The 12,279-nt window shown below is 37.0% G+C and overlaps 1 protein-coding gene across 3 annotated transcripts in view; it reads left to right on the top strand.

The window, feature by feature from the left end:
- Positions 1-12,279, top strand: part of ano1a (anoctamin 1, calcium activated chloride channel a) — a 75,195-nt gene that overhangs the window by 56,591 nt on the left and 6,325 nt on the right. For all 3 annotated transcript variants that reach the window (XM_056264079.1, XM_056264078.1, XM_056264076.1), the window contains 7 exons: positions 1,202-1,403; positions 1,489-1,600; positions 5,191-5,248; positions 5,530-5,630; positions 7,272-7,408; positions 8,197-8,349; positions 11,919-11,971. In XM_056264079.1, the coding sequence (XP_056120054.1) occupies positions 1,202-1,403; positions 1,489-1,600; positions 5,191-5,248; positions 5,530-5,630; positions 7,272-7,408; positions 8,197-8,349; positions 11,919-11,971 (816 nt within the window). The remainder of the gene's footprint in view (positions 1-1,201; positions 1,404-1,488; positions 1,601-5,190; positions 5,249-5,529; positions 5,631-7,271; positions 7,409-8,196; positions 8,350-11,918; positions 11,972-12,279) is intronic.

The following is a 12,279-nucleotide window of genomic DNA, read 5'->3' as shown; positions in this document are numbered from 1 at the left end:
TCACATGAACAGCCGAATACAACTCACTTGATCTCACGGTGGGCCCAAATCCATTACATTTTTAAAACAGTAATATCCTATACTAAACCTAAACCAATCTTGACAAACTATATATCATTTGAAAGCTTACAATCTCTAGTTTTTGGTGATTGATTTTCAAAATAAATTACAGAGGAGCCATAATTTATCAATTAGCAACAAGAATATTTTCATACTCCTAAAGCGTGTTCAGACTTTTATTTTGAAATAGTGATGAACATGAAAAATCATGAAAGAAGGGTAGAAACCTCAGTTTGTTTTCATGCCAAGAGTTCAAAAGATAGCATCCATTCAATTATTTTAGAAAAAAAGGTCTGACATTTTTTTAAATATAAAGAAAAAAATATATAGATTCACCATTTGTGATGTGGCAGCGAGCTATAACGCACATACTTGTTATTTTTATTTGTTTCTTAGAGGTTGAATTCTATCAAAATCTGCCAAACTTCTCATATTGCTTCTGAATAGGATGTCTACTTCATAAATTGTATGAAAATTGTGCAAATAATGGTTCATATCACTCAAAACACATATTATGGAAATGGAGGCGCCCTTATAAGGGCAGTAATGGAGTCTGGTTGTGACCTAGTGAAAAAGTTTGGTACTGCGCCCAAACAAAATCTCACTGAAAGCTCATTTTTTTGAGATATCAACCTAAAATTTGAAACACAACTTGTTCAGATTTTTGGCTTTGTTTTTTGTTGTTGTTGCAGTTTTAGTCGTCCAGGTTTTGAAAATATATATTTTATATAAAATATGAATCATTAAATATTTTACATTGTACATTTTCATAAACTCAAACTTCTATTACTTTTTTTCCGTTTCACTTTCTTAATTTATTTCACTTCTTTAAAAATCTGGCAAATGTCTTCTTTAAAACTAGACCAATCTTACGTCTGTATTCCAAAGCATTCTTGAATTACAACCATTTAAGTTCGAAATGTGCATTTTCATGTATATTCAAAAAAAGGGGGGTGACAGTTAACAGGTTAAGCCCCCTATTATCAGACATTTTCGTTGCAGAATAATGTGTGAAGTGTGTTTGGTGTTGGAAACCAAAAACATTGACTTTTGCGTGATCCTGCATTCAATTGGTGTGAGTAAATCATTAGATAATGATTAGTCACTTTTCTTATTGTGTGCATTTGTGTGCTCAATGCAGATCTTTGTGACCTTGGTCATCGTGTTTGGTGTGGTGCTATACAGGGTCTCCATTATGACTGCCCTGCACATGAGTTCCACTCCCACTTTCCGCACTAATATACGGGCCACCGTTAAAACGACTGGGGCTGTCATCAACCTTATCATCATCATCATCATGGATGAGGTCTATGGAGCAATTGCACGTTGGCTCACTATTATGGGTACGTCTGGTTATTGTTTTCAAGACATTTAGCTCGTTGCAAAAAGCTGTGGTTACAGTATGTGCTGTTGTTTTCAACTCATCAGAGGTTCCAAAAACTGACAAAAGTTTTGAGGAGAGGCTGATCTTCAAGACGTTCATACTGAAGTTTGCTAATGCATTTACCCCTATTGTGTACCTGGCATTCTTCAGAGGCAGGTAAGAGCATTGGACCAAGCAGTCACTCTGAAACTGAATGCAAACTATCAGTTATTAATAAGTATGCAATGGGATTCGCTTTGTTAGAACGACAAGCTCTGTTTCATAACCTGGTGAGCTGCCCTGCTGTCTACTGCCTACATTTGAATTGAATTTGAAACAGCAACTCTCTACAAATAGTGATCTTCACATGAAGAACATGAGAGATTTTGATGTTAACATGTTGCTAGGATAAAGTAAACTAATTAAAAACCATAAAAATGTCACAGCACACAATACTGGGTAAAATAATAGAGCCCAGGGTGGCAGCATGGGGATTCTCAATGTCAACCCACACTGAATCATTTGTAGAGGTTTAATCATGCATGTAGGAAGGATGTCGTTTTGCAAGAGCATTGCAGTAGTCCAGTCTAGAGATGACAACAGCCTTGACAAGGAGTTGTGCTGCATGCTTCATCCAAAATTCGTGTCTAGATCCCAGTGATTATGTATAACGGAAAGGGGAAGGGGCCAAGCACTGAACCCTGGGGTACCCCCATGGATAGTTGATGTGATTTAAGATGCTGCTCCCTTCCAAGATACCTTATAAATAGTAGGTTCTGGGGATTTGCATTAGCAGACAGATCCAGCAGGACAATTGATCTAGATGCATTTTTTTGCCAGCCGCAGGGCTTCAGTGACAGAGAGATGGTCTCTGATTAATTTCTGCTTTCGAGTGTCTGCTTTTAAATTGGCAAAAAAGAGACCAATGACTTTTGCTACTCATTTCACTAGGAACCTTCGATTGGTGCCATTTTCTCTCTTGAGTTTGGTGTCACGAAGAACATCTGATGTCCAGGGGTTAGTGGGCGTTTTGTGCAAACGGGCCTGGAGGAGGGAGGACAGATGATGTCTAGACAATTTGTTCAAGTGGATGTAAATACATTATTTACATAAGAGAGGAGGAGCTTTTAGCAGGGTGAAGAGAGGTGGGCGAGTATAGAAAAAAGATAGAGGTAGGTAAGAGGCAGTGGAGGTTATGTTGGAAGAAAATGTGTGCAGCAAGGTGGAAATCACAAATGTGCAATGCAATGGAGTAACAAGCCCTTGTCTGTGGTACAGTTACTTGTGTAAATGAGGCCCAATAGGTTTCCTGATTTGTAAGTTGGTTAGATGGTGAGGTTAAACAAGCTTATCCAAGTGACTGTATAACCAAGAACCACAATTGAGCAACAAAAGTGGATAATAGCACATCCAGCTCTTCTAAAAAGTTTACAAGCTGATGTAGAGGATGATATATAACGACTTATGGAATTACTGTCATGGTAATTGCATGACATTTAAAAGGATTATTGAGAGCTGTCTGATTTGTTCTGACTTGCATTTCCAGAGTTGATGAGGAAGTGCCAAACAAGAGCAGTTGTCTCTTGCTACTGAAGGGGGTTGAACAATGCACAACATATAAAAGAGGAATGAAGGTAGAAATAACTGCCTTGCTAGAGTCCTTGTTCGTACTAGGGCTTATACAAAAGTCCAGTTGCTCAGGTACACATGCGGGTCATAAGTTAATTCTTCAAATGAGGAGGGCTTCACATAAGGATTGTTAAGACCCTGACACACCAAGCCAACGTTGGGCGGTTTTTGAGCGTCGGCCGGCCCAGTTTTTGTTGTGGCGTACCGTCAGACCCCGTCAGGGACTTTTTGGCCAATTGAGCATGTTGAATCGACATCCGTCGATGTGAGAGAGAACTCTAATTGGCTGTTCAGCTTAGCGGATTAATCCGTGTACAAGAATAAAAGCAAAAGTGATAAAAGCGAGTCAAGACGGCACAGAAAGAAGGCTGTTTTAATTTTTACGCCATCTTACCTGAGCATTTCAATGCACAAATATTTTCAAAACAACATAAACCTTCTGAAATGACGAAAGTGATCAGCATGAATAATATTCAAAATGGTTTCCTTTTTGAATGACGAATATAAACTATTGATACCTGCTGATATAGAAAGGCATCTCCTTACATGCAGGCTCAGAACGCACATGCTAGTTGACGTCAGCTGTAGTGTGTGTGGCGTGTTCAAACCCAGAGACGGCGAAAACCGTTTTCATCACCGTAAGTTCTTTTATGTCGGCATGGTGTGTCACGGCCTTTGTAGTGTGTGAGTTATCAGTTAAGTAAAAAAAAGGCCAAACCTAAACGCCTTTTGGATTAGAAATACAATGCATATGTTGTGAAAGACTGCAAGACTGGAACCGCCCTACAGTACAAGGGCAATTAAAACGTTTAACACCAACAACTCCTTTTTAATTCTCTAAACAATAGAAACAATGTATCAAGTATAGACTTACTACTGCAGACTTGTTTTGGCAAATCACTTTGATGAACTTTTATGGTGCATTCACAGTGACTCTTCAATGGTATTTAACTGGCAGTTCCCTGTTCAAGCATTGCACTGTTTTTGGTATTCACAGCTTCTTATAACTCTTCATGCGCCACTCAACTCCTATGAAATCACAATCACTCAATGAAAACTTGTGATGTCCCGTGGCTTTATCATCACGTGTAGCTGTGAGTGTGAACCAAAATTGGGTATTGTCCTCGCTGGAATACCAGCTTAGACCAGCATGAATTTCTATGTGCCTCCATGCTGGTTTTTGATTTCTGAGCAGTAAAATATTGCTCACTAGGTTTAGGAACAGAGCTATTTTAACCCTCTGGGGTCCTTCATTTCAGAGTCACACTCAGGACCTTCGGGTCCAAATGGGCCGGAAGGGTGGGATTAATATTTATTTTAAAAAAATCATCATTTTTTTTTTACTTGTTTTTTATAATATTTTTTTCTTTTCTTTTTTGGTGTTTTGAGATAATTTCAAAAATAAAAATGATTTATAATTAATATTAATGCAATAATTATGACCCATTTTTTCCCCATTGAATATAATAGAAATAAAAAAAAATATATATAAAAAAATATATTTTTTTTTAAAGCTGTATTTCATTTTAGAGTCAAGCCTAGGCCTCATGAAAGCAATTTTTGAAATGAGATAGATGCCATCTGGTGGACAAACTGAGCATTTTAAAAATTCAAAACCCATATGTAATCTGAATTTATTAGTGTGTATGTGTATAAAAGTGTGTTTGTGTGTGTGTGGATGTGTCTGTTTTGCACTCTTGATGTTTTATAGATTCACCCCTTCACTGTTGTGTGCTTTTTTTCTGGATCGTGGCTGATTTGTAGATTGTACGCACAAAATAACTCTGTATTTTCACATTTTTGCCAATTTCCCATTCATTTCCTATGCGGGTCCATTTGGACCCGAAGGTCCTGAGTGTGACTTTTTTTTACAACCACTTAGACTATTCAAATCCTGTCCCCAATTTTTTTGGGTGTTCATATACCAAGTACCAACAAAGTCACCAAATTTCGGACCATTCCGATAAAGCTATGATTTAAAAAAAAAATTGTTTTAAATGCTTCGGGTCCATTTGGGCCGAAGGACCCCAGAGGGTTAAGGTACTTTTACTGTAATGTCTGTTTTGTGAATCTCCACTTGCATTTGTGCACTGGCTGGTAAATTCAGCTCTTGACCTTCCCCTATCCAATGCCTCCAGACTCATCGGACGCCCAGGCAAATATATCTACGTATTGGGGTCTTACCGGATGGAAGAGGTACTTATCTAGTTTTCACTTATCTCCTTTATGTGTGTGTTGGTTTTCAAGAGAGGGAAGTCATAAAATGATCAGTCTCATTGACCACCTGGTGTACATGTATGTGTGTGTATAAGCTAAAATCATTTTGAACCATACTCTATTTTTGGAGTGTAACCACATCATCATATGAAAAATAACTTGACAGATTGTCCTAGTTACCTCAGTCCTTATGACTAACACATGCGAAGGTTTGTACGCCACAGTAACTGACTGAAGTCTCTCTCTGTCTCACCCTACAGTGCGCTCATGCCGGCTGTCTGATGGAGTTGTGCATTCAGCTCTGCATCACCATGCTTGGCAAACAGCTCATCCAGAATAACCTGTTTGAGATTGGCGTCCCGTGAGTACACACAGCATAGAGAACATGTAGGCACATTTCTAAGTCATTATTCCCACAGAGACGATAGAAATCTGATCAATTTCCGCTCTGCATTATAGGTGTGGTGTACATTTCCAGACGTGCATTCTTTAGCGAATAATTGTACTCTGTTTTTCATACCAGAGCATTGAAAGGACCTTGCATGATCCTTTCTCTTTTTCATGGACAAACCTTGCTGACCTATTTCATGGCATGCTTGCAAATACATTTTGTTGTTCTTGGACAAATGCAAATATACTGGATTGTAAGCTTATCCCATGCAAATGTTTCTGAAAGTAATACATGGTAAAAGACATACATCCAGCAGATCCAGACAGAATCTGCTAACTTTTTTTTTTCCAGATTTTCTAAGCTAATTTTTGAAGGGAAATCTGCAAATGTTAAGTCAAGTTACATTTGTCACAATTTCTGGGTCCAATTACTCCTTCAGAGCCCAAAAGCAAACAACAAACTGTGCTTATACTGTATATGCTCACGGTGTGCTGTACTACCACAACACAAAACAAAAAAACATGATCCTAACCTTTTATTTCCATAGCGAAATCTCGATTGACCAGACAGTGAAATCATTTTTTTTTTATGAATCTTCAAAATATTGGTATCCGAAATGCTTTTTAGAAAGTTTTTAAAGCTTAGCTTAAAGATGTGCTATAAATAATTCTTGTATTGAGATTCTCACTTCAGTTCCCAAACGTCACAACTTAAGACATAGTCAAGACTGCACCTACTGTAGTACGTATAGTCACAATTATTTTGCTGACAATGTAAAACCTTTGATTCTTACTTGGCCATTAAGATTCCTAAAGATTACGTCATTAGTCTAGCTTTGCGAAATTCTTCCAAATTCACATGACATTTTTCATATATTAAAATGTTATAGTACAAAAATCAAAGTTAATAGTGTAATTGCTATCTGTTGTTATATCAGTGCATACAAATTTAAATATTTAAATATTGTTGTTATATTTTAATGCAAAATCATAAGCATTTTTTTTTTTTTTTACTATTTGGTTGGAAAGATTGTTTCTCTGATTTAAAAAAAAAAAAGTCCCTCTTTAGCCATATAAGTCATACAAAAAAAGGTATAGATGTAGGTATTAAAAAATGAAAAATTCATTATATATGAATTTAAAAATATATATATTTAAAGAGAACTCTGATGCTCACCAAGGCTGCATTTATTTGATCTAAAAATAAAGTAAAAACAGTAACATTGTGAAATATTATTAGAATTTTTAGAGAACTATTTTCTGTTTTAATATATTTTAAAATGTAATATATTCCTGTGATCCAAAGCTGAATTTTCAGCATCATTACTCCAGTCTTCAGTGTCACTCTAATACGATGATTTGGTGGTCAATTATTATCAGTTATTATTGATGCTCAAATATTAATAATCAGATTAGTGCATCCTTGCTGAATAAAGTTATGAATTTCCTTTTGTTTAACTTTTCCCAAAGAATATATTATTAAAATGGCGGAAAATTATACAGATGTCTAATTTAATCTGATCTGAGCATTCGTGAGGCTCTGCAAATGAGCATCATGTAATGACTATGCTTGAATTCAGTGATTATTACTGTGTGTGTGTGTGTGTCACAGGAAACTGAAGAAACTGCTCCGACAACGCAAGATAGACAAAACGCATCAGGAAGAGCTGAACAAAACGCTTCATCGCCACGAGAAGGACCACTTCCTTGGGCCCTTTGTCGGACTCAACCCAGAGTACATGGAAATGAGTGAGTCAGAACACAATATGCGCCCACACACACACACACACACACACATACAGATGTATAAACGTTTGTTTGCATTCTCTCCTGGTCCTGCTGGCTCTGTTTTCTGCACTCATGTATGAACATGGCATCATTACAAATGTATCATAATTACAGTTTCTGATGATGAATTATTAAATCCGTGCTGTCCACAAACACTAATTGAAATGTCTAAACTCGACTAGACAGATTTATACACATCTGTTCAAAGCACTATTATACGAGACCGCATGCATGGGAAACAGGGTAAATGCACATCCATGCTGTGAAGGATCTGCAGTGTTATTATCATACGTGGAGTCGGTGTGTTACCGGCCCCTCCTCTTATCTCGCCTCATCTGTGCTTCAGCGTGGGCTGGACTTCTGTGAAGAGAGAGGCATTATGGGTCCAAAGGGGGGCTGGCAGAGCAGTGTGAGATTATGAGCTTTAGTTCTGGCTTGAATTCATTAATAACATCCCACCCCCTCACCTACCATCCTCCATCCACACTTCTATCACTCCATCTCTCACGGTCTCTCCCGTCCCGTTCCTCCATCTTTGAGCCACACTCCTCCTGAGACCCTAAACTGGTTTCAGGAGCATCAGACAAAACTCTGTGGGCGATTTAGTGTTTTTGAATCATTTTAAAGTTTCCCAGCATACCAGCAACATCTGAATTATTATCTGATAAGATGTTCTCTGTACTTCTGAGTTTTGCTTTAGTGGAACCTTCTGTGGAAGCTGGATGTTTTTGTTTCTTTCTCTTATCCAGTCATTCAGTTTGGGATGGTGACCTTGTTTGTGGCGTCCTTCCCGCTGGCTCCGCTCTTTGCTCTTCTGAACAACATCATCGAGATCCGTCTCGATGCCAAAAAGTTTGTGACGGAACTGAGAAGACCGATTGCTGTAAGAGCAAAAGACATTGGTCAGTATCTTCACACCGAGTTTCAGTGCATCCAATATGATGATGTAATGTAAACATGTTTGAGTGTCTTTTGTGATTTATACACATAATGGGTCTCATTCATGAAACATTCGTAAATATACGAGTAAATATGAGAGTGATTTGCGCGTAAAGAGACCTTCCCGAAAACTCTTCTCCTGATTCACAAATACTTTGTAAACGTCAGATGTGATAGTGAAATGTGTGTGTGTGTTAATGAATTCCAATCAGTCGTAAATGGGATGCGCGTGCACGTTCATTCTCAATTACCATAAATCCCGCCCATTAAATCCGACTGACAGCTATATATGGGCATCATATTATGACATGAATGCGAATGAAAAAAAAATTTCTCAGATGCAGAAATTGAAGTTTTATTATCAGAAGTTCATTCAAAACGCCACATTTATTTTCAAGCGTACAGTGGCGTATCGGGTCCTAAAAAAAAAGGAAGCTTGGCAGCATATTACAGATGCAGTTAATGGAGTTTCATCTGTTAATCGAACATTCCCAGAAGTGAGAAGAAAATGGTTCGACATTAAGCTTGAGAGCAAAAAACGAATTAGTTCACTTCGGAAAAATAGTATTCAAACTGGAGAAGGACCACCATCGCAGATGCTATTACTGGCTCTCATAATAAGAAAAAACGTATGTAATTACTATAAATAATATTTTTTCAAAATGCTGTGCAAATATGTACCCGATTAAGGTGAATTAAAATGCAGCCTTAGTTATTAATGAGCAAAACGTTCGGGTGTTAAGCGCCCTATTTACGCGTGGCTGGGAGCAGGTGTAGATTTCTTGTGTACTAACTAACATTTGGAAAATACGAACATTTTAATGAATCCGAAAATTTACGCCAGAACCACTTTACACACGATTTACACAAAAATTCGTTCTGCTCGTGTTTCATGAATGAGACCCATTGAGAACATCTGCAAAATACACATACTCCAAAATCCAAGATATGGGGACACAAAATGCCCCCGTTTTATTATATAACCTGTGATATAGTTGCAAATGTGATATTGATTTTATACGACACCTGAATAAACAAGAACTTAATATTAAGTGACTTACATTTAAGATAGTACGGACGCTTTCAAAACGCGCTTTATGAAGCTTCGAAACCTTTGCAAATCTTTTGTGTCTTATCAGTGATTCGGATGGCGTATTAAACCGACACGTGATTTGAGTAACGAGGCTTCGTTAGGTCATAATTATGTTGAAACGTTTCATAATTTCACTGGTGAACTGTTCTGTGAACCCAAAATCCAGTGTCTATATGTTTTTTAGTCGATCTCGGATCAGTTTTATAAATTTGTAGACATTTTTAATGCCACTTTTGTATAATAAAAAGGGGGAGTTGTAGTTAATATTGTCTTATTGGCCTGATTAACCGAACTGTCCATAAAACAATGTCCTAGAATTTTATAAAACATATTTAATGGTATTAGATCATTTGTAAATTGCATTTAATAGATAGCACTTTTAATAAACCATTTGTTATTGGTTTGTAAAAGGTGTTTTTATGCATGCTTTTGCAGTTTTCATTGCATTTACACAGTTTGGACCAGCAGACGTGTGGCGTTTCACAGTGAATCATTTTGCAAAGCAATTGGCTCAATTGATTCAAAGTTTCGAAAAGCTTAGTTTCTCTTATCAATATTTTTAGACACAATATTGTATGTTCTCGCCAATGAATATAGTTCCAAACACAGCCACATTTTAGTTTAACTGAATGAGTCAGCGTTGTTGAGCAATTCAGTTGAGTGAATGATTCAATGACTCACTCCTGCTGATACTCCTCTGATTCATTCCTGAATGGCGGAGTTTTAGTTCACTTTTTTTATGCCATTCCCTCCGTCTTGTTCACTCGGATGTACATCATTGCTTACTTTGCACGAGTGCCTACTACTGGTGGAACCCTTGAAATGTGTCTACATGCCATAAGCCCTTGATTACTTGTGGGTAAATTAAGTACGAGCACTGCGAGTTGCTGTTGTGACGTCACAATCGTGTTGGATTGTGGTCTGGATCTGCCTGAAGTGTACATATGAGTAGACTAGCTCCCTCTGTCAAAATCGAGGGGTCGAGGGTCTGTCCAAATAAACTTCCCTCGTCCACATCGGTGGGGATTCCCTTGAGGGGAAGTGCTTAAGGAAGTTTGTCCCAAATGACACACTATACACTATACACTCATACATGTACTCAAAGGTTATTTTGTCATTTAACATCAGAGTCTGATGCCCCTCCCCCTCTGTTGCGTAATTAAAGCTGTGACAGTGGAGCGAATGAAGTGTCCAACATCACACACTATGTTTTTCCAGTTAATTAAGTGCATCATCCCAGTATTTAAAGTGCCCTTTTTTCTTTTTGGAATTTGAAATCGCACTATTTATTCTGCAAAACATCATAGAATAGTGCACAAATATGTGAATTGGGGCACACCTTATGTCTAAAAGTGCAGTTAAACAAAGCCAATGAATCTGTTTTGAACGGATCGTTTGAATGAATGATTTAATGATTCACTCATTAAGACTAGTGGCAGTTATAAGCTCATAACATTTATTTATGCAATTTTCACTTCAGGCATCATCTGTGATACTTCTGCAGTGGATTTTGTTGATAGGGATTTAATTGAATTGGTTACAGCCCTATATTGTCTTATTAAACGTATTCTTCAATGCAATCAATAAGTTCAATTAGAATAATTAGATTAGAAAACAAATTGCCCTTATAAAGGGGGGAAAAGCACCTTCAAATCAAATTACAGGAGCAAATGCCACCCCTTAATTAAAAGTTAATTTCTTTTACTGATTTGGCCTTTCAGATGCCACTTAAATGTTTTATTTCTAGCATAAACATTTAGCAATGCAACATAAACTATATATATATATATATATATATATATATATATATATATATATATATCACATAATTTGCTATCATTGATGATAAATGTATTTATAAGTTGTTTATTTTATTTTATATTGCTAACTTGCCCTGCTATGGGGTGCATTGTCTGGGTAATAATGTAAATGTTCCATAGCTTTTTGTGCAGCCAAATCTGGGCTTTTAACAATGAACCAACCATGAGAAATATTCACTGGAGTGTGACAACTTGCCCCATACTCACTTAACTGTCTTTACGATGCTTGTTTTCAATGCAATACACTGTTTAATCCCAGCGAAAGGCTAAAAAGGAAAATTATGTTCTAAATCTACAACTATAAGCAAGATTAAGCTGCAAATTATTGATTATACACCAAGGAAAATGGCTTGATATACACTGATCCCAAGCTTTATGATTATCATTTATCACCACCTAGTGGTAATATGTGCTAAATCTCATGAAACCTGCATTTGTCTTATGTTCATTTAAGAGTATGATTATTTATTAAAGATGATATTTTACTTAAATAAAAAAGTGTTTATTTATTTTAATGATGATTAAGGGATGACATTCAGCCAGCTGCAAATATAACTGTTTTAAAACACACACAATATATGTAATCTAATGTCTTTCTTTCTGTTTGTTTGTCTTGAAGGGATCTGGTACACTCTTCTCAGAGGACTCAGTAAAGTGGCCGTCATAGTTAATGTAGGTTTTCAGTTCCATGTGTTTGTTCTGAAACATCAGCTGCTGTACTGTGAATGATGAACCTGTTATCAAGTCCATTCTGCTCAGCACTCAAGAGTGATCCTTAGTGGAAAGTGTCACTATTAGGGGTGGGAAAAAAAATCGATATTGCAATATATTGTTGTGCTCTCTGTCGCAATAAATAATCGATACACTAACGCCCAATATCGATATTTTATTACAAAACAAAATGATTAATTTACCCGTTGTCAGTGTCACTGTCACTACCCAATATCTACCATTCTGTTTGCGGGGGGCGCTGTTCGAGT

Source organism: Rhinichthys klamathensis, unplaced genomic scaffold, assembly GCF_029890125.1.
Source record: "Rhinichthys klamathensis goyatoka isolate OS25496 unplaced genomic scaffold, OSU_Roscu_1.1 h1tg000215l_1, whole genome shotgun sequence".
Classification (NCBI taxonomy): Eukaryota; Metazoa; Chordata; class Actinopteri; order Cypriniformes; family Leuciscidae; genus Rhinichthys; species Rhinichthys klamathensis.
Note: the sequence above shows the minus strand (reverse complement) of the source record. Positions and strands in the feature narration are given on the sequence as shown.